At 36.9% G+C, this 22,420-nt stretch overlaps 2 protein-coding genes across 6 annotated transcripts in view; both read left to right on the top strand.

Annotated features, from left to right (window-relative positions):
* cdc42bpb (CDC42 binding protein kinase beta (DMPK-like)) overlaps nt 1-7,111 on the top strand; it is a 64,229-nt gene extending 57,118 nt beyond the window's left edge. For 2 of the 5 annotated variants that reach the window (XM_079584570.1, XM_079584573.1), the window contains exons 30-37: nt 470-567; nt 667-751; nt 1,819-1,939; nt 2,030-2,147; nt 3,878-4,072; nt 4,770-4,878; nt 4,977-5,047; nt 6,183-7,111. In XM_079584570.1, the coding sequence (XP_079440696.1) occupies nt 470-567; nt 667-751; nt 1,819-1,939; nt 2,030-2,147; nt 3,878-4,072; nt 4,770-4,878; nt 4,977-5,047; nt 6,183-6,311 (926 nt within the window). In that variant the 3' untranslated portion in view covers nt 6,312-7,111. Of the gene's footprint in view, nt 1-469; nt 568-666; nt 752-1,818; nt 1,940-2,029; nt 2,148-3,877; nt 4,073-4,769; nt 4,879-4,976; nt 5,048-6,182 lie in introns of those variants that run through there. The other 3 variants (XM_079584571.1, XM_079584572.1, XR_013794444.1) reach the window with 3 other exon arrangements.
* Nucleotides 7,112-13,103: 5,992 nt separating this feature from the next.
* On the top strand, nt 13,104-21,884 carry vipas39 (VPS33B interacting protein, apical-basolateral polarity regulator, spe-39 homolog). Its single transcript, XM_079639378.1, has 19 exons — nt 13,104-13,181; nt 13,499-13,591; nt 14,192-14,294; nt 14,870-15,001; nt 15,077-15,115; nt 15,205-15,269; nt 16,050-16,106; nt 16,566-16,658; nt 16,771-16,804; nt 16,906-17,008; nt 17,209-17,236; nt 17,605-17,678; nt 17,786-17,861; nt 18,991-19,113; nt 20,142-20,183; nt 20,429-20,605; nt 20,698-20,787; nt 20,865-20,969; nt 21,155-21,884. The coding sequence occupies exons 2-19, from the start codon at nt 13,499-13,501 to the stop codon at nt 21,173-21,175; spliced, it is 1,455 nt and encodes a 484-aa protein (XP_079495504.1). The 5' UTR covers nt 13,104-13,181; the 3' UTR covers nt 21,176-21,884.
* The last annotated feature ends 536 nt before the right edge of the window (nt 21,885-22,420 follow it).

The raw sequence follows: 22,420 nt of genomic DNA, 5'->3' as shown, positions 1-22,420 counted from the left end.
TGAACTAACATGTACAAACAATGTACAGCTGTATTTTTATTAACTAACATAACATTAACAAACATGAATACTGTAACAAATGTGTTGCTCGTTGTTAGTTCATGTTAATTAGTACATTTACTCATGTTAACTAATGGACCTTATTGTAAAGTGTTACGGGTTATCCTAACTTTAGTTATTTACAATTATTTTTTTCTCCCTTTTTTTTCTAAGAGATGATAAGTAAAAAAAGATCAAATCATTAATAAATCTTTTAGACATTACTTGCCCTTCTACTTTTTTCTTAAGTCGAATAAGAAGAAAATGGTATTTTGAGAATCAGGCCCCAGATGTTTCAGTCCGTATAGTGAGCCACAGAACCTGTGACCCAGTTTCACTGCATCCTTTGAAAATGGCATCATGAATGATTTGCCTATGCATTCTTCTGACCATGAGCATGAGATCTCAAACCCATATTTATTATTTTCAGGCTCAAACTCAAACTACCTGACGGTGTACAGCGATTATGGTGTAGATGTGTTTGACGTCCACACCACAGAATGGGTCCAGACCATCTCATTAAGAAGGGTGAGTGGAGTATCCACATTTTTACGGTTTGTGAAAGCAGCATTTAATATAATTCATATTTATGAGATAAGCTGATCTGACTTTGAAATATGTCTGTAGATTCGGCCCCTGAATGTGGAGGGCAGTCTGAACCTGTTGGGCTCTGAACAGCCCCACCTCATCTACTTCAGCAACAACTCCTCAGGTCTGATCCCACCCCACACACACTTCACCATGTCAACACACATCTCCCACACACTGAACTTTGCGTCTGCTTCACTGCTGAGGCCGAATTTCTTTCACTGCTGAATGTAGCAAGAGTCTCTGATCACAATAGTCCACCTGTAAAGATATGAGTCCTCCACAGTGATGTCAATCACTCCCACCTACACAGACACTGACGCACACGTATATAAATACTAGCAAGCCCACACATGCTTAGAGCTCAGTAGTGGTGGAGATTTTGATTCATCTCAGTAACTTGAGTCTTTTGAATCGGTTCACTGTTTCGTTCAGTGGCTCTTTCTGCCGATTGAGTTGAACGTTATGGATCATTGAATTATTCACTCAACTGATTTGTTAAAAACATTAATCTATTAAGAGACTTTTTAAAAGGGGTTTTAAGCATCATAAGATGTCTTGTTCAGTGCTGTTCTGAGTCTAATTCAGACGTGAAGCTTAGTAAGGGGACTTATTTGTTCAGTACAGTTAACCACTGAAATATTTCTTCACATCCCACTCTTGAATGCTCTTGGCTCTTTCAATAGTCATACTTTGAATTCTCTTCTTTGCAAAGTGCACAATGAAAAAGATTTGATTTTGTTCACTTACAAATTTGTTGAAAAATACTGAATGAGTGAGTGTATAAAAGTAAAGAGAATGATGTTAATTTACAAGATTTGTTTAAAAACACTGACTATGAAGTCACTACATAGAAGTGAATGGGAACGATTTGTTCATTTACAAGATTTGTTCAAAAGAATTGACTCGTAAGAAACACTGATAGCAGCCCAGGTAATAAAATGTACGGCTCCACCCTTTGTGGTGCCTTTACAATTCACTTCCTACCCACTCTGGCAGATTGCCCTCTTGATAAAGACGCTTTTGTTTGGTAAACTAAAATGACCTCATTTGTCACACCTCCTCTAGGCTCACTGCCAACAAGTTCCACAGTGCGTTCAGAAACAGTGTCTCGGAGCTCAGAAACCCAGGACTGCTATATTTTAGCAACCATAACCATTTTTTTTAACCTCATTCACACTGTTTCCACAGATGTCTGTGACCTAGCCATCCCCGAGACCTCAGACAGCAGCAAGAAGCTGATGGTGAGGACACGCAGCAAGAGGAAGTTCCTTTTTAAAGTTCCTGAGGAGGAGCGGCTGCAACAGAGAAGGTACGGTGGCTTCAGGTGTACATTTCTCACACTGCCGCACTCCTGCATTTCTCCTAATCCATGTGACGTTGTTTCCTTTTCGTTTTATAGGGAGATGCTGAGGGATCCTGAAATGAGATCCAAGCTGATCTCCAACCCCACCAACTTCAACCATGTTGCTCACATGGGCCCAGGCGACGGCATGCAGGTCCTCATGGATCTGCCTCTGGTAATACCTTAAAAAAGCTGGAGCTGATCTCCCGGTGTCCAGAGTATTTAAATGTATAAACATACCTGGTGCTAAAAGCTTAGGGACTTGCTCGGAAATACACCGATGCCATTGTCAAATCTGCGTGGGGCGACCCATCAGCTGAAGAGTTTTTAAAATCTTCATCCTGCAAAGACCAGTGTCAACAATGTGCCCTTGAACCCAGGTTTCTATAAGGCAGTGTCTTTCTAAACTCTGCTGCTGAGTTTCCTCCCCACTCTCCAGGTGTTTCAATAATCTGACACATCTAATTCAGGTCATAGAGCCGCTACTAATGAGCCGGTTACTTGAAGCAGGTGTGTTAGCTAGAGGATTCAAAATGTGCAGCGCTATGGGGTCCCCAGGAGCATAATTAAGAAACACTGTTCTAATTAGGACAGGAGGAATCCGAGAACCACTTTTTATTTAGACCATTCTCATTTTTACTCATACCATGGAACAGAACATAATTTCACTTTTTTTTTTACTATTCAGTCGCCACAACACCACTAATGAATCTTACAGCACAGCCATTGCAGTCTGATTACGAGTCGTTCATATAGTGTGTCCAGATTAGTCTAAACGATTCCCGAGCAAATGACTCCAATCAGCCAGTTCTTTTTAGTGAATCAAACGTGTTACGTTGAGTCACGGATCAGTTCACTTTCTAACTGGTTGAGTTACCTGGTTGGTTAAGATACACGCATGTTTTCTAGTTCAAATTATATGAATATAACTTATTTTATTTAGTGTGCGTGTGCATTCTTGTGCATATAAGTGTGTGTGTACACATTATATACGTTTATTACATGGCTTGGTTAAATTCTAATGTAGAATGCGGTCTGTTATTTCAGACCGCTGCGAAGTATAACACACGGTTGCCATGAAAAACAGAGCGTTGCCATGGACACGGTGTTCTTTAACGGAAGCAATACAATCGTTTTTAAATCAATGAACTCCTTTTTAAATCAATATTTTGTCAAATTGTTGATTTATTTTGTTGGTAGCCATGTAATAAGCGGGATAATGTATAGCGAGGCGGTTGTTATAGTGAATACAACCCCTTTAGGCTGATTCAAGACCCCGACGCGGCCAGCCTGTCGGGGTTGTATTTGCTATAACAACCGCCTCGCTATACATTATTCCTTACATATATATATATATATATATATATATATATATATATATATATATTATAAATAGATTTATCATTATTTAGTAGTTGCTTTATTATTGTATTATTTTTTTAAGGCCATTTAGTAGACCGCAATCATGGCACTTTTGAAAAACGTATATTCAAAATGATCTCCGCTTACGGTTTCCAGGAAAACTGATTATGCAGTTAATCAGAAGTTGTTTTTTTTAAATGGCCTACTAAATGAGAGAACCAGGTAAAGTTTATTTAATAAATGAGTCTCTGCCAGTCAAATTGAGTCTTGAATGCTCTTCAGTGGTGGAGGTTTGTACAGAAGTGCTATTTGGACACACCATTGACTTCAAGGGTTTTATTACTCATCCTAACATCCTTTTCTTTCATTTTACTGCACAGCACCAAAATCTTTCCCTTCTCTCTGCATGTTTCTTCTTCAAAGCCAGCCAGCCCCACTCTTCCACCCTCACAACCTTTTCTCTGTCTCTCTTTCCTGTTCATGTCTCTCCTTCTGTTTTCGCTCTGGTCGTGGATTCGCTCTGTCCTCTGGTTGCCGTGGCAGCAGCAGAGCGAGACTCCCTCCCCCTCATCCTCTCGCCACCATGCCCTGATCTCCCCTCCGATCAACTTTGAGCACGTCTATCACATGAGTCCCGTATCTGCCGGGCTCTATCTGCAGAAAGAGCCTTCTTCCCAGCAGAGCCTACTTCAGTTCTCCTCTTCCTCCTCCTCTCCTTCCACATCCTCCCTAGGAAGGGTAGGCTAGCAACACCCCTCCCCACCCCACTTCCTCTTCCTCCCAATTCCCCATCCCTCCAGGCCCTGGACTTCCTTTCCTCCCTTTTCTCCTGTGTTATACCATCCCTGTCCTGCTGAACTCTGTTTTTTGGGTAGTGAAAATGTTTCAAATGAGCCATTTCAGGAGGTTAATAAAACTTAATACTTCACGTTTATAATTTGACTACATATTTTCACACTGATTTTAGGTAAAAAATATCTAAAATCGATCATTCTATTTATGTTTGTGTGTGCTGTTAGCTTACGTCAAACTTTATTGATGTAAAACTAGCGGATGCAGTCTCATGATGCACACCAGTAATGTTTTTTTCTAAGGCACGATTATAAAAGCTACTTAAATGAACTAAGTCTATATCTAAAATATAAGATTTTCATTACACGATTCTTGTGGTCAAAATAATTTACGATAACAATATTATTGCGGTTATTGACCAAACTGATATATTGCGACAGCCCATTATCCTGAATAATGCTCAAAAATACAGATGATTGAGGTTAATTTGTAATAAACAAAATTTTCCTTAGAAGAAAAAAAAAAGAAAAAAGTTAAAGCGCTAAAAATAGTCTTCTGGTTTAAAAGACAGAAAAAAGAGTGATTACACACAGTAGCTCTTACTGTGGCCTACTCTGTCTGACTTCTTGTACCTCTGCTGCAGAGTGTGATGCCCTCTTCTCAGGACGACCTGTCTAAAGACAAGCCACGGCCTCTGTCCAGCATCTCACGGCAACAGAGGAGTAAGACCCACATCACCCGCACTGCCTCAGGTGGGTGCCATTCCTTAAAAACACACTGACTGGCACAGACAAGACGACACACACCGGCTTACCCTTCTAAATGCCTGAAATGTGTGCTTTGTTTAAAGGAGGAGGAGATTTTGGAGGAGCTGGGTCATCTCGCAGTATTTCTGATCAAGATCAAGACTATGACAGAGAGGTACGAAATTTAAATCCACATTTGACATCACTGGGGAGGTCATTATTTCACTCGCTGCTTGAGGTGACATGATGGATGGTTAGAGGAGCTTTGAGGTGCTTTCGGCTACTGAGCGAGTTTTCTTGTGTCCTAATTTTGTGGTCTGTAATAACTGCCCCAGTTCTCACAGTAATACATACTACAGCTGTAAACCAGTGTTCTTTTAGTGCTATTTATGTACTATTATCAATATTTTGAATTGGCTTTCATTTTTTTAAATATATTTTTCAGTCTTTCAATATAAGATTAGTAAATTGATTGTGCTTTTAGGGGTGTAACAATATAACGCAATACAAAAATGGAACAATATGTATCGTGGATAGTGACCATATGTATCATTGATATAGTTCATTAATAGAGAAAAAATTCAAGTTTTAGTGTCAGTACTACATTAAACTACTATATATAATGTTGAATATAATGTATAATAATGCAATAGGGGAATAATTGTGTAAAACGTGGCCTACTTTATTTTAAATATATTTAGTCAGTGACAGAATGCAAGCATATTCGTCCGGTCTTTTCAGCTTCAGAATCATGAATATTTTTATTCCAGTGTCACCATTGTCCTGTGCATTGGTTTACCAACACCAAGTCCAAGCCTATTCATTTACACCCACAATGTAATATCAAATTTAGCATTTTAATCAACAGTACATTTTTTGTTAACCTTTTATCTTGTCTTGGAGTATCGCAATAATATCGTATCGTGAGTTCAGTATTGTGATATGTATCGAATCGTGACGAAGGTATCGTTACCCCTAACTTAGTTTTTTTTTATTAGCTTTATTTTATTTTAGTATTATTTTAGTAATCATAATACTTAATTCTAGTTTAAGATGTAGTAATTTGGTCATTTTTATTCGTTTTTTTTTTTCAAGGTAAAGTTGAAGTTTTTCGTTTAATATCTTTATTTTATTGTATTATATTTGAGCTGTATTCATTTGTAATAGTTTTAGCTTTAGGTAACACTAGCAACACTTCTGTAAAAACCCACCCAGGTATTTTATACTTTGCAAGAATTTGAAAACTAACTAGTTAACAAGAAACTGATCTGCTAATCTTGTTTTTTTTTCCTTCTTTATCCTTGTTGTAGCCCGACTCTGACTCGACCAAACATTCCACCCCCTCCAACAGCTCCAACCCCAGCAGCCCCCCGAGCCCCAACTCACCCCACCGCAGTCAGCTCACTCTGGACAGCCTGGATCAATCACTGGACGGCTGAAAAAGGACAACTCCCTCTTTTTCACCCTGCACACACCCTAGGCACCCCCCACCCCCCCTCCACTATCAATCCGCTCTGCTAGGACTCACTAAAAAGTGCCAAGACTCTTCCAAGTCACCTGCCCACTCAACACAAGGGCCGAAGGTTTACCCTAAATCCTGCTGCTGGGTAGACGCATCAATCGCCACAAGTGGAGCGTGTTGGGTTTGTGCTGGCAGGCTAAGACGAAACACCTGAGCGTGTCAGAGCCACCGAAAAAGATACAATATAAAAGTCTGCCCCCTGGTGGAAATGTCATGGTATTACACTAACTGGGTCAGGATAGTATAATGGACTTTTATTTTATTTTAAATCTTAATTGCAATTTTTTTACTTTAGTAAATGAACATACATTGCATCTGCTGTGTCAGAATTGCTTCTGGATTCGTAGCTTCCCTTCAGAAAGAGACTTCTTATGCTGTTTTTAAATGTATATTATCAGGAACACTCATCAAGGCCAGGGGGCCGAAGAGAGGAGCGTATCAGGAAGAAAGGAACCGAGGATGATATAGGACTGTGACTTTCTTGTATAAACCAATTGGACCCATAACATGATTCGTCACAGACCCGTGAAACGTCTCGCCTCATCTCATATGAGCAATAGATCGGTGACCGAGACTTTAGGGGTTTAAAGCCAAACCAGAGGGCACTTTTATTGTCATATAATTCCCCTCTCTCTTTCTCTCTCTCTCTCTCTCTCTCTCTCTCTCTCTCTCTCTCTCTCTCTCTCTCTCTCTCTCTCTCTCTCTCTCTCTCTCTCTCTCTCTCTCTCCAGTTCTTCATTTAAACCAGCCTTTATAATATTCATGTTTTAACTTAGATGTTTCCCACAAAGATATCTAATTCAGCTCATCACCCGGAGAAAAAAGAAAGCAACAAAAATGAAGACTTTACATATAGTTAAGTGTTTTAATAAGAATACAAAAGAGAACGGCACACAGCTACAACTATTCATAGGATTTCAGTAGTTCATCTTAAGCTGCTGCTGCTGCTTTGTGTGCTCTATTTAAAAATAAAAGTAAAAAAAATATATATGTGATAAGGTTATCTCACCATAGCCATGCTCTGATTCTGGTTTATGATGTTTGACACATGCGAGCAGCCATGTGGGACCGTAACTGTTAAAGACTCGTATCGGAACGCTGATATGAGTTTGTGTGTTGACATGCTTGAGATCCGCATGCATGGCCGGCATATATCCATTATCACTCAAGTGTGCCTTCAGTGCCAACTTCCATTTCAGTAATAAACTGTCCGCTAAAGCATTTCAGTGGTTTTGACGAGGCTGACGGTAATGTATTATGTTGTCCCCCACCCTTTCTTAAATACTGTAAAACACTTGCACATTTTTTTAGTCCAAGGAAATAATTTTGTGTGAATGGTTTTACCTGTACCTCCTTCCCCTCCCACACTTCACTTGTCCGCTTCATCAGATGGAAGTTTATCCTCAGAACACTACTGCTTTTACTTTAAAAGAAAAAAAAAAGAATCACAGGTTGAAATCTTTGTAATTATTGACTTGTTAGCCACATAAATTTGAACGAACAATAAAAGAGTACCTGTTGTGCTTTTTTTTTGTTGCTTTTTGTTTTGTTTTATTTGAATTTGAATTTGAATCTTTCATATCTAGGCTAAAATTATTCTTTGGTCATTTTAAGTCAAAGTTACACATCGTGTTTGATTAATTGCCGGAAATATTACACTCAAGGGTAAATGCCAGTGTTTTTTGAGATTTTAGTTTTTTTATTTGCATATTTGAGGAAGCAGTTCTGACAAATTATTATTATTTTTTTGTATAACCAAGAATTTCATAACGTTTTTGAACAGTTTCTATTCTAAATTTAAGCAGTTTGTGTTAAATAATTAAGAGAATGATTACAATTTTAGAGAAACTGATGAATAGGGAAATTAAGGTTTCCTTTTTTTTTTGTCTTGATGGGTTCAAAACTGCTGGCTGATTATTTTGAAACCGATATCTCTTATTGGTCAAGTATGTAGTATGATAGTATTGACTATTTTATACATTATGTACATTAATTGCAATTACAAAATCCTTAGGATGGCACTGGACTTCATTAGTAAATTAATGACATAATATAATGCTCTTCTTTATTATTATTTATTAATCTCCTTTTCTTTTGACTATACAAAAGAAAATAGATAGTACAGATAGAAATTGATGTCAAGCATAATAGTGTAAACTGTCTTTCTTTTTATCGGACAGCAATACATTGCCATGTTTGGCCACTTGACAAATATGTTTACAGCTTGGTCAGGAGCAGATGTGTGCAAAGTTTAATGAAGATCTGACTCGAGGCCTAGAAGGAGTTTGAAAAAATATGGTTTTCAGAAAATTAAAATGGAGAATACATTTTACACATAAACATCAATATGAGATGCACACTTGTTAGACCTTAAGATCCAGTCAAGGAAAATGTTTGTATGGATTCAGATTAGTGGTTGAAATGTTATTGGCTGCTGGCAGACCCGATTTTTTGAAGTAATACATTAGTAATTAGAGAATATGTTAGGACGTCCCCCACAGAATGCACACCAATTTTCAACCACATATACAGATATTTTCTGTTGTAACGCCCCCTATAGGTGCAATTGGGATGCAACTTTGTGTGCATCCTCAAAATTACTGCCAATAAGGGGTATGCAACAAGGGAGAGTTGAGGCAGGATGTGCAGCAGTATATTTTATTAACACAAACTCGAAAAACAATACACTGAGGAGGACAATAAGGCACAGGTGGGGAATAATTAATCAAATAATGATGGGTAACATTGACAACAAATGAAAAGCAGGAACATTTGAATTAATTTGATAACTTTATACTAGCACATAGCTTTCCCTTGTTCCTGTGTACCTCATTTTGTGAAGGTTTTAAAAAAAAATCCAAATAGTGGATAATTTTTATTTTAAAAAAATTAAAGCCCTTAATAGTGTTCAAAGGTATGACGCAAATCACCTTATTATAGTGCCACCTAGTGTCAGATGTGTGCATTATTGGGACCATCCTGCTAAATTTGGGGTCTCTTCAATTTACGGCCTCTGACGCCTATAGGGCAGAAAAATAATGAAGAAGAAGAAAATCAGTACAAACATAATAGGGTTTATGACGACGACTAATAAGTGACACCTGTGAGACACATAAGTTTCAAGTCCCATGGAGGAGCTCCGGAAGGATATAAGAAGGAGGGACGACAGTGGAAGACGAGAGAAGACCACACCTGGGAGATTTACATTGTGTATATTTGTATGTGTTAGTCAGCCGTAAGGTGGCTGCCACTTACTTTCTTTTTGTTGTTTATTTGGATGATTAAAAGTTCATTTAAACATGTTTTAAACGTCTGTTACAGTCAGCTTTGTGTCTGGTGGGCTGACATGACTGGCCTTCTTAGACCTCAGTGTCTAGCGGGGCCGTAAAACCCTGGTAGCATCTGTATTTTGAAACCGCTTTATTTGCGTCTGGTGATATTGGTCTCATCCACACTTCCTCCACCCGATCAGCTCTCAACACTAGATAGGCTACTAACAGATACTCTTTTCTCCACTTTAACATTCTGCCTGGACAACTTCTGCCCTCTTTCTTCCAGGCCAGCCCGTGCCACACCCTCTGCCCCCTGGTTATCTGATCTCCGCGAACATCGTTCTAAACTCAGGGGTGCAGAGAGGAAGTGGCGCAAATCGAAAGATCCTACTGACCTTGGTCTTTATCAATCCCTCCTCTCTTCCTTCTCTGCTAATATCTCTACTGCTAAAATGACTTACTATCACAACAAAATTAACAATTCTTCTGACTCTCGCATGCTTTTCAAAACCTTCTCCTCTCTTCTCAACCCTCCTCCTCCTCCTCCTCCTTCTTCAATCCTAACAGCTGACGATTTTGCCACATTCTTCATAAATAAAACAACCACCATCAGCGGCCAATTTACCAATCCACAAACTGACACACACTTTTTACCCTCTTTCTCTCTGCTTTCAGAGACAGAAGTCTGCAAACTCCTCCTTTCCAATTGCCCTACTACCTGTCTGCTTGATCCTATTCCCACTAATCTACTTCAAGCCCACAATCTACTTTCCCACAGCATTTAAGCAGGCTTGGGTAACCCCACTGCTTAAGAAACCCACCCCTAAATCCAGCACATCTGGAAAATAACAGACCGGTATCCCTTCTTCCATTCGTCGCGAAGACATTTGAACGAGTTGTTTTCAACCAGATCTCTTCCTTTCTTACACAGAACAACCTCTTGGACAACAATCAGTCTGGTTTCAAAAGCGGACACTCAACTGAGACTGCTCTGCTCTCAGTAATTGAAGCTCTGAGACTGGCAAGAGCAGCTTCCAAATCCTCCGTTCTCATCCTGCTGGATCTGTCTGCTGCCTTTGACACAGTTAACCACCAGAACCTCCTGTCAATCCTAAAGATAAAGGGCATCTCGGAAACCGCACTCCAGTGGTTCAAGTCTTACCTGTCAGGGTGTCCTTCAGGGTGTCGTGGAAGGGTGAGGTGTCAAAGTCACAACATCCAGCTACTGGAGTGCCTCAGGGCTCAGTGCTTGGACCACTTCTCTTTTCTTCTCCATCTACATGACATCACTAGGATCTGTGATTCAGAAACATGGCTTTTCCTATCACTGCTACGCTGATGACACACAACTCTACCTCTCATTCCAGCCTGATGATCCGACGGTAGCTGCTCGCATCTCAGCCTGTCTGACAGACATCTCTGGCTGGATGAAGGACCAGTAATACTAACACTTTCTCTTCTATTCTATTTATATATATATATATATTTTAAATAAAAAAAATAAAAGTAAAATACCTTTACATGTTCTGCGTTAGATTAAACTGAGAAGGGTCATAGCACTTGCATTTTGTTGTCCTACTGTTAGTTTAACTGCTTCTATTGTTCGAATTTGTAAGTCGCTTTGGATAAAAGCGTCTGCTAAATGAATAAATGTAAATGTATTGGTTGCTTGGTGATCTAAATAATAGTTAGAGCCAGCTTTCAATTATTGAGCTAGAAGTTTTTGTCTTGTTTAAATAGATTTTTTCAACTAAACAAGATTTGTTATTTTTTAAGACTTTTTTTATTAATCTAAAGAACATTTTAATAATCTAAAGAACATTTGTGCAGGTTCTTAATGGAACCACCAATGCCAATAAAGAACCTTTCTTTTCAAGAGTGTATTATCTGATGTCTACCCGAGTGAAACAGCTTCTATTTCTTCTTATGAGAAAAAAATATATAGGGAGGGCATTGATTTTGTCCATCTGAAATTTGATGGTTGTTGTTTGCTATTTCTGTGATGTCATCAGAGGCGGACAGAGTACACAGCTTCATTACTCAGATACCCCTTGCTAAATTTTACTCAAGTACAAGTAAAAGTACTACAGTCAAATGACTACTTAAGTAAAAGTACTGAAGTACTTGTTTTTAAAAGTACTTGAGTATCAAGAGTACAAGAGTACATTTTCTAAATATTGCATTACTACTGCCACAATGCTTACATTTATGTACAGAAACGTCCTACATGGAGTTATGAAAAATGTTAATGTTAATACTTTGGAGAATGTAAAAGGAATTGAAAGTAAAATCAAGTCATTTTCATCTTTTTCATCATTTTCACCATGTGGCTTTATTTAACATTAAATAAAGGCAATACAAGGCAATAGCACAATGGCAACGCTCTGACAAACCTCTGCTAGAGTTTTAATGGATTTTTTGCACCCACATTTGAACCTGACTCTGTTAAACACACCGCATACTCAAGAACATCAAAGCAAATGCTCAGCTTACATTAATGTGTAATATCAGAAAAGAAAATTCAGCTAACAATTGTGTGTACATGTGAGTTTCTCTGTTTTTCATCAATCAAATCAATAAACCTAAACGAGCAAAGAAGGCAATATAGCAATGTGCTGACACACCTCTGAACCTGAAAGGTGATTGCTGATAGGCTGTCCCAATCAGTGGCGCCTGCACAATCCAGTCACGTTTGAGAGGGAAACAACAAATTGAGGGTTTCCGAGATTTTTCCTTTTTTTTTTTTTAGAAGAAGTAAGGGGTACTCAGTACTCACGGTTATGGATAGAAATGTAGTGGAGTAAAGAGTACAATATTTGTAAAGTACAGACCCCTGAAAATTGCACTTAAGTACGGTACTCAAGTAAATTTACTCCATTACTGTCCGGCTCTGGATGTCATGTGAGTGACATATTGTCCCGCCCTCACATCAGTAAACACATCATCAGATACAAGATGTTGCAAGAGGAAGGGGAGCTTGTTTTGATAAAAAATTATGAGGACACATGAATTTACAAAATGGTGTGCATAGTTTAAGTCATTTATAATAAATACTACAATTAAATACACACACAAAAAAAAGACCTGTCAATTTTGATTTCATGGTGACTTTAAAACATAAGTGTTTGTTTTATTATTTATAGCTACCACAAGAGTAAAGGGTGTTTGTAGAAATAAATAAGTATTTATAGAAACGTACTAATATATATTATCTTGAAAAAGACTAATACAATTGTGTCTTCATTTTAAATGTGGGTGCTTGGACCCCTAAAAATAAATTTTTATTTATTTAATTTTGGCAGAATATGCCTTCCATATAAAAATAGCCAGCAATAATATCTGAAAAGAATAATGTAATGTGCCATGCATTTATTATCACTGTAAATGTATTTTAAAAAGCTACTTTCTAAATAGCTATAAATAGGACTTTTATTTTGGCAATATGTTGGAACCAGGAAGTAGTAGGAAAGAAATCTGACGTTTCATGAGTCGATTTTCACTGTAATAATTCGAAGGTAAATATGATACATGGTGATTATTAAATAAAACCATATTACTATTTTTACGAAATAATATTAATGCATTTGAAAAGAATACTTTTTAACTTACATGTTACAATCTTAGCGAATCGCGAAATTACATTTTGGCATATTAAGATGAGAGCATCGTAAGTTATTGATAAATAAGGAATCACCTAAATGAACTGACTTATGTTTACTATCTTGTGTCATGTAGCTGAGAGCTTCTGCGTTTGGACAGATCAGATGAATCACTGTAAATAAACATATGGATCTGCAGTTTCCTGAGAGTCTAAATTGTGTATGTTTTTCAGATGACACGGGCCAAACCAGAGGATGATGAGTACTGGAACAGCTCTAAATTTAAAGCGTTCACATTTGATGATGAGGACGATGAGTTTTCAAGAGTAAGTTCATTGTGTTTTTGTTCTCAGCTCTATGGACTCCAAAGCCCGTTTACCACAGCAGCATGACCGTGGAGGAGAATGACTAGACTTTAAGGCCCATTCATCCTTAAAACTTATTAGCTATATTACATATACATATTATGTAAACATATTATACAGTGAGATATTATAAAGACAACATGTTATTTCCCAAATTAAATAGTTAGCAATTTTAGTCAAACTGAAAGACTGAAATGTTACATGGACAGTATTTACTTTTTATATTTAATTACCATGTAAATGACAGTAAATTAAGATGAATAAATGAATGACATTAAAATGAGTAAATTGAATGGCGACGTTGGTGAGGAAAAACTCCCTAGAAAGTTACAGCACAGGCCTGTTCTTGAACATACTTCTATGTATGTTGCAAGAAAGGAAGATTATGTTGAAGTTATTTTAAAATATTTGACCTATTTTTACAGTTAATAGTTATTTTGTACAATATTTATATTAACATTTTCCTCTCACATTTTCTGCAAATTTCCCATAGTGGCCCACAGTTTGTGGCTCTTTGTGGCCCACAGTCGATTCAGACATTGTTGTGTTGATATTTTCCAGCTGAAAGAGTCCAAACGGGCTGTGAACAGCATCCTGGTGGATGATTATGATGATGATGAAGATGACGTTGAGAGAGTCAGCTGGACGGGGGAACCTGTGGGAAGTATGCAGTCTTTTCTCTCTTACTGTCTTCAATGTTTGTACTAGTGATGGGAAGTCTGGATCATTTTACTGACTCTGATCTTTAAGTCTCGTTCAGCAAAATAAACAAATCTTTTTTCAAGTCATTTGGTTTATTTCAGCAGAATATAATTGAAATGTTACAAGTTAATACCCAAATTCCCAAACACATCAACTTGCACAAACGTTGATCACATTTAGATTAAGAAAAAACTATAATGCAGCCAAGGCCAAATTATGAGAAACAGAAATGATTTGTTTATTGCTTAGCTGGGTCTTCAGGCTATGTAGTCGTTCGTTCTTTTGTCATGTCAAATCCCCATACCGGAAACAGAAATGAGTCTTCGGGTCTGAGTTGTTCGTTCATCACTAGTTATGGAAAAAAAACATCATGACAGAAATGTATCAACACAAAATAAACTAAACACATTCTGAGACAACTCTTTGCTCCTGAGTCATATTAAAGATTTGTTCAAAATGAATGAATCTTTCATGATCGACCCATCACTAGTTTGTACCTCATCTGGATGCTCGTCATCAGTTATTGTTTGTGTGAAGGCATCTCTTGGTCGGTCAAGGAAACTGCCTCCAGTATCCGCTCAGGGAGTGAGCAGAGCTTTCCCAAAATAGACACCACTCCTTCACTGTCCAAACAAGGGTCTGGATATTCCCTGAGCTCCCTGTTTAAAGGTAATATATAGTGCTTGAATGTTTAAGTTCAATCATTATAGACCCACCGATCTAATTGTGTTCATATTCCCTCAGCAAGGAGCAAAACTGGTGCTTTCCAGTCCTTCTCTGAGTGTAAGTTCAAGTCATTGAAGCATTTCGGATTATTTAGGCCTAAATTCTCTTGTGTTATAATTAAGTGTGTGTTGTTCCCTGTTTTCTAGCATTTAGCGACACATCTACTAGAACATATGCACCAGAGCTGAGGAAGCCCAGGTCAGATGGAAAGGTAATGCATATGGTCATTTTTACATTACCGTTTAAAGGTTTGACCTTGGTAAGATTCATTTTAATGTTTCTGAAAGACATCTTATACTCACCAAGGCTGCTTTCATTTGATCAAAAATAACAGTAATATTGTGAAATATATATTTTAAAATGTAATTTATTCCTGTGATGACAAAGCTGAATTTTCAGCATCATTACTCCAGTCTCTTCAGTGTCACATGATCCTTCAGAAATCATTCTATGATGATTTACTGCTCAAGAAAAACATTCTTATTATTATCAAGGTTGAAAACATTTTTATGGAAACCGTGATACATTTGTTTCAGCATTCTTTGATGATAAGAAGGAAGAAACTGCATTTATTTGAAAAATAAATTAACACTTTATTTTAAAGTGTCCTACATATACTTACTATAGGTAACATAATTTACTGTAACTGTAAATTATGTATAATTTCATGCTCGAACCCTAAACCAAATCCTAATTCTAACCCTAACCCTACAGTAAGTGCATGTAGTCAGTTAATATTTCTCAGTACTTAAATGTATAATTACACTGTAACAAGGACACCTTAAAATAAAGTGTAATCTAGAAATCTTTTATAACATTAATGTCATTTTTGATCAGTTCAGTACATCCTTCCTGGATAAAATAATCAATTTCTTCCCAAAAACTTTTGACCGGTAGTGTATGTTTGGAGGGTAACAATTTTCCACAGTGTAATTTAATCTATTTTTCTTTACCAGTTTCTAACATTGACTTGTTTTCTAAATGCCCATAGGATTTTGTCAGCGACCTGAGTCCCGAGGAAACCGTGAGGAGAATGCAGAAAGGACGGGTAGGGGGCAGCAAAGAGCTGTGAATTATATATTTTGCCCTAGAAAATCAATTTAAAGGGACAAAAAAAAAAAAGGAACATTCTTTCATCATTTACTCATCAAATTTATAAAGGTTTGGAACAAATGAGGGTGAGTAAATGATGAAAGAATTTTCCTTTTTGGTTGAACTGTCCCATAAATAGTTATACCTATAATTGAATGCCTAGAAAAAGCCATTTGTTTATTTCCATTCTCAATAGCAGTTGATAAGTAGGTGGAGGACCTACATTTCCATTTTATATGAGCCGTCCAAAAAATAATCACAGACTGGTCAAATATACTGTAATATAGTGAAATATTAGTCATGAATATATGGTACTGGCAAAAAAACATGTATTGCGTCAGAATACGTGGCTGCTTTTGAATGCCTGTCAATGGAAAAAGATGCCTTTTGCATCTCATTAAAATGATTGTTACAGGCATTTTCCCTGGAAAAGTTCCGCTCTCTGCAAGACAAACTTCTGCTGCTGGATGAAGCCGTTGCTGTTTATGATGGCAACGTCATCACTGCTGTGAGCCGCACTTCACACACTAACCCTATATGGAAGCACTGCCATGACTCTAGAATGGCTCATATTAGTAGAAACAACGTATTCACTGATTCTTTACATTCTCATACTGCAGGTCTTGATATATTTAAAAAGGTCATTAAGTAAAGGTGAGATGTTTCCTGATCCTGTCTTTGCTCACCAGCTCCTTTTTATTTTCAAAATAAATAACATATTTTCTTGAACGTCATGTTTTTTGTCATTGTTGCAGAAATCCTCTTTCGAGAGTTAATGGCGAGAGACGTGGCTTTGCGTCATTACGTTCACTATTTAAAAGAGATAGGAGAACAAAAGCTTTTGGTGGAGTTACTGAAGTAAGTTCACTGTTTTGATTTAAGTTCCCCTCTCAATGAGTATCATGATCAAAATAAGTTGTGTCTATGATCTTTTAGTGCAGGGATGTTTGGCATCTCCATATATTTGCACTGGTCATTTTATTTGAAGGGTTGTTTTGTTGTGTGCATTTTATTTGAATAACTGCCTTCATGACATTGCTCATCTGACTGTATTTTAGGGCTCTTGGCAGGACAGAAGATATGGCGGTAGGTACAGCACTTAAATTCTCATTGAACACCTGTCATTATACTCATAGCTTGTACACATTGTATTTTATTTAACCCTCTATGGTACAGTGTCACCTCCAGGAGGTAGGGCTTGCTCCAAAAAAATGCACCTCCCAATTTCCGAGTCCTTTCTTCATCAGAAGGGGAGAGCTCAGTATTATGACAGCTGAAATGAGTTTGACTTTATAGAAGTGAAAAGAGGAAGAATTCTGCTATGTCTCATCACTATCATTTGTTTTAATATAAAGTGATAGGAGAGGAAGTTGGACATTCTAATGAATTTTTTTGCAGTGACATTTCTGTTTGATCGCACATTCATTAAAAAGTCTTCTTTGTATTTTAAACAGTTGATCCAATACAAGGAACACTTGAATATTAAGGATGAAGGGCGTAGAAGAGACTTCCTCAAAAGTTGCCTCAGGTAGCGATCTTCTTTCAGAGTGATTCGGTCGAGAGTTCAGAATCATCATCCACTCATCTTTAATGATAAACTGATCCATGTGATCTTGCTGTTTTTTTTCCCCTCAGCCTTCCTTTTTCTCATGACGATGCCACTCACGTTCAAGACCACTATACACTCCTCGAGAGGCAAATAATCATAGAGGTGAGGGAACGAGTCCAAACACTCATACACAACGAGTCCAACCACTCATACACAACTAGTCAAAAGTTAGGACACGCCTACCTATTTATTATTACATTGCTTATACACGTTTTAGAATAATATTTAAGTCATTAAAACTGTGAACTAACACCAATGGAACTATGGAAATGATGTAGCTACCAGTAAATAATTGAAGCTCATCCATTTAAAACAAATTATAAAATTTAGTTTGTTTTTTAAAGAATTTCAGATCAGAATCAGTCAAATGTGTCCAAACCTTTGATTGCAAATGTAAGTATATAAATTACTGAACCAAAGTACTGGTTCTTTTCATTATGTAATATAATATAATTAGTGCTGTCAAATCGCGTTACATAATATATGTGTGTGTGTATATTATTATATATATGTATGTATGTGTGAGTGTGTGCAGGTCTGTATTATACATACACACATGACATGTGTCAATAAAATGACAGGGTTTCTGCTTTTCTATTTCTGCCTCACCTTACAGTGCTGTTAAAGAAATGTTTCCTATTCACCTCCTCACTCTTCCTCTTTCCTGAGGGTGGTGTGATAGGTGACGGGTCGCTCTGTACAGAGGGAAGTGTAAAGGATGGGCTTCTCTCAAATTGGGTTACACGGCAGATGTTTCCTTAGATTGCATAATAGCACCTATGAACAAGTGCGATTCAGTTTGCTTCAAACTGAAACATTGTGTATTTTCTGTTTCACATATCCTGTGTCTGCTACTTACTTTGGCTATGCATGTGGGCCATGATATTTGTAACATGCATCAAGCCCTTTTCTAACAATGGGGGCGAAGCTATTTTTATAGGTTTGCACAATAGGTTATGCACAATATTTTGTTGATAAACTGCTTTTTCACCGTGTGTTATGCTACGTTCATAATGTAATATTTGGCTAAGATAAGCTCAGCTTAATAGAAACTTCTGGGTCACAGTGCACTGATCACACTTGCAGTGTGAGTTTCATAATCTCTCAATATGACCACTTAAGTGAATATATGCTACTGCCACATGATTTGTGAAGCAGGCCTTGTCAGTTACTATCACATGTTTCATAGAAATTCATTTAATTCTTGTGTTCAATGTGTTTGTCTTTTCAGGCTAGTGACAAGAAGGCAGATGCAGAAATCTTTAAAAAGTTCCCTAGAAAAGCATCTATCCTTAATATGCCAATCATCACCACACTGTACTACTCCTGCTTTTACCATTACGGAGAGTCAGAGGTACAAGCTCATGCTTCACTCCTGCTTTATATTGTATTAGATTATTTAGACAAACTGAATATACAGTATTACAATATATATAAAATAATGTAATGTATTATATATTGTCTTACAATATACACTACCGATAGGTAGTTTTGAAATGGTTAAGAAAGAAGTCTCTTATGTTCACTAAGGCAAGGGTAAAAAAAACAGTAAAAACTAAAGTAATATTGTGAAACATTATTGCAATTTAAAATAACTGTTTAATATTGTAATATATTTAAAAATGTAATTATTCCTGTGATGGTAATAATCAATCATTACTCCAGCCTTCAGTGTCACATGATCCTTCAGAAATCATTCTATTATGATGATTTACTGCTCAAGTTATATTCTTATTATTTTGATTATTTAAAAGAGTTGTGCTGTTTAACATTTCTGGAAACCTTGATATTGTTTTTTTTAGGATTCTTGGATGAATAGAAATTTCAAAATAACTATTTATTTGAAGTAGAAATCTTTTGTTCAATTTAATGTGTCCATGGTGAATAAAAGTATTAATTTCCTTCAGAAAACATTTGAACAGTAGTGTATACATTGTATTCCATTCAGTTTGTCTTATTCATTGACTAATTCAAGCAAGCAGGTTAACTTTTAAATATTAATTTTTAGAACTTAAGAAAACGTTTTTATTTATTTATATATATATATATATATCCCCCGGTTTCACAGACAAGGCTTAAGCTAGTATCATATGTGTCAGTGCCATTGTTTTGTCTCAAGAGGCACATCAGTTTTTTGTTGTTGTTTTTTTCAAGCTACTTAAATTGAACTAAGGCCTAATCCTGGCTTAATCTAAAGTTTAAACCATGTCTGTGGAAAACCAGACCTATGTCTATTATTTTAAAATCTGAAACCTAACAAGCTTCAATTTGTGATGTGATTTTTCCTTGAAAAGTGCTTTATTTGTGAAATGATACCTTGTTTGATATTTAAACATTTTAGTGTTGTTTAAATCCAGATACTTTTTCCCCCTTCTTCTACAGGGAACTTTTAGCAGCCCTTCAAACATAAGAAAAACCTTCCGGGTAAGATAAACAGTCCTGTGTTTATATATTTTACATTCTTTAAAGTCACGCAGAGTATAGTTTTTAATTTGTTTTATAGTTATATTTGTATACAAACACCTAAACCTTAAGATAAGTGTTTCCACAGTTATTAGAAATACAAATTCAGTCAAGTCTGTCTAAACTTTTGACTAGTAGTGTATAAAAAAGCATATGTGTAAGTTTTGAGTTTCTTTCCCCTTTTTCTGTCATGTTTGCGGTGGCAGATTTCAGAAAAGCAGTTCATTCTCACAGCTCTTGGCGCAAGAGCGAAGTTGAAATTGTGGTTTGATGTGGATAGTCTTTTCAACACCAAGAACTGGCTGGGGTACACCAAGAAAAGGTCTCCCATTGGCTTTCACAGGGTGGTGGACATCCTGCAGAAGAACAGCGCCCCTGTACAGGTACATCAGTTTCCCATGTTGTGATGAAACTACTCTCTGCCCTCTCTGCCCGTCCCAGCATGCACTTCAACGCAGCTTCTCATGATCTGCAGGTTCTGCAGGAGTATGTGAATCTCATCGACGACCCAGAGCTCAAGCTCAGCGTGGCTCTGAAATATAAATGCCATGACGTCATCATCAATGTGAGTTGATTCTCGAGTCGGTATGGCTGTTTGTGGCTTTCTCAGTGTAACTCACTGCGTTTGCTGTGTCCATTCAGACATACAGAGACCTGAAGGACCGACAGCAGCTTATTGTTTATGGAGAGAAGCTGGAACGAGACTCGGTTGAGTACAGGAAGATTCAAGAACTCCTCAATAGCGGGGTAAGAGGAAGTGAGCAGCCATTGCGGAACCATTTTCTGATTCGCTGTTTCAAAACAGATGTTTTGAGGAGAAATCTTAAGAATACATTTTACAGTAATTTGTCAGAGTTACTTCACATGTTTCAATGCAGTGTTGTGCTCCTGTGAACTAAAATGTCTTATTTTTGTTCCTTTTGTTACTCAAGCAAATCCGATGGAAAAACTGACTCATGGATCCTGACACAAGGCAGAGACAGTATTGCACATATGAAACACTATGATGCTGCTTAATATGGAGCCTTTTTGAGGTTAAACCTGGACAAACAGGACTGAAATCCTCACATATATTGAACATTTCAAAGAACCAGTGAAGTGAGTCATTCTGGAGTGATTCTTTTGCAAATGCATCTGTTCAGTACGATTAAACTGCCAAGTGTCCTTCTGCCAACTCTACATGTGAAGATTTATGAAGAAATAAGGGAGGTTGCTGATGTGAACAGCATATTCTTAAAGCCCTCACACCTTTTTGTTTGCCTGTGTATGGATTTCTGAACATTCCTCATTATTCACTGCTTTTTATATTAAAGATAACATGATACTTACACGAATGTTTGAGGTTTATACAGGCTTTCTGGTAAATACCTGACTGAATATGTGAATCTTGGTAAGATAAAAGGCTGTTAAAGAATTTGACTGTTGCAACAGGAAAGATTTGTCACAGTTTCTGCAAATGGAGGTATCATTTATGACCACAGATTTAGGTCATAGTAAGAGTGAGGGAGTTCCCCCGCTGTTTCATTTGGGGACACATACAGTAAATTGTGTCTTATAAGATTTCCATAAGTCTCTGTTCTTTCAGCTCTGGAAGATCTATACAAATTACAGATACATTTTATACAGCTTACATTTACAGCTGTGGTATTAATAGAAGACCATAGCTGTCATAGTTATAAACTGAAGTAGTTTCACTCATGACATTTATATATATATATATATATTTTTTTTTAAAGAAATTAATACTTTTATTAAAACAATGATAATTACAAGGATGCATTAAATTGATAAAAAGGTGTCAGTAAAGACATTTATAATATTACAAAAGATTTCACCATGTGTTTCAATGTTTCCCATTTTTCAGATACAAATTATATTCTGTATAATTGTAAAAATAACCATAATCATTTGGCAGACACCCAGCCCGAGCCTTTTGGGGGCCCTAAGCAGAATTTGATTTGGGGGCCCCATCCCACCACGCGGAGTCACCTGTGCTTGACGATTATTGACACAAATGTCACGCTATAATGTTACATTCTAGATTAATACAGTGAGGTTATATATTAATACAAAATAAATACTTAATAAAAATAGATACTTAAATAAAAAGGTTTTAACTTTTACTAAACTCTTTGAAACTTCTGAAAACAAACTGTCATAAAACATAAATAAATTATTTGCAAATGTGCAATAAATGT

Source organism: Phoxinus phoxinus, assembly GCF_949152265.1.
Source record: "Phoxinus phoxinus genome assembly, chromosome: 16".
NCBI classification, from domain to species: domain Eukaryota; kingdom Metazoa; phylum Chordata; class Actinopteri; order Cypriniformes; family Leuciscidae; genus Phoxinus; species Phoxinus phoxinus.
Note: the sequence above shows the minus strand (reverse complement) of the source record. Positions and strands in the feature narration are given on the sequence as shown.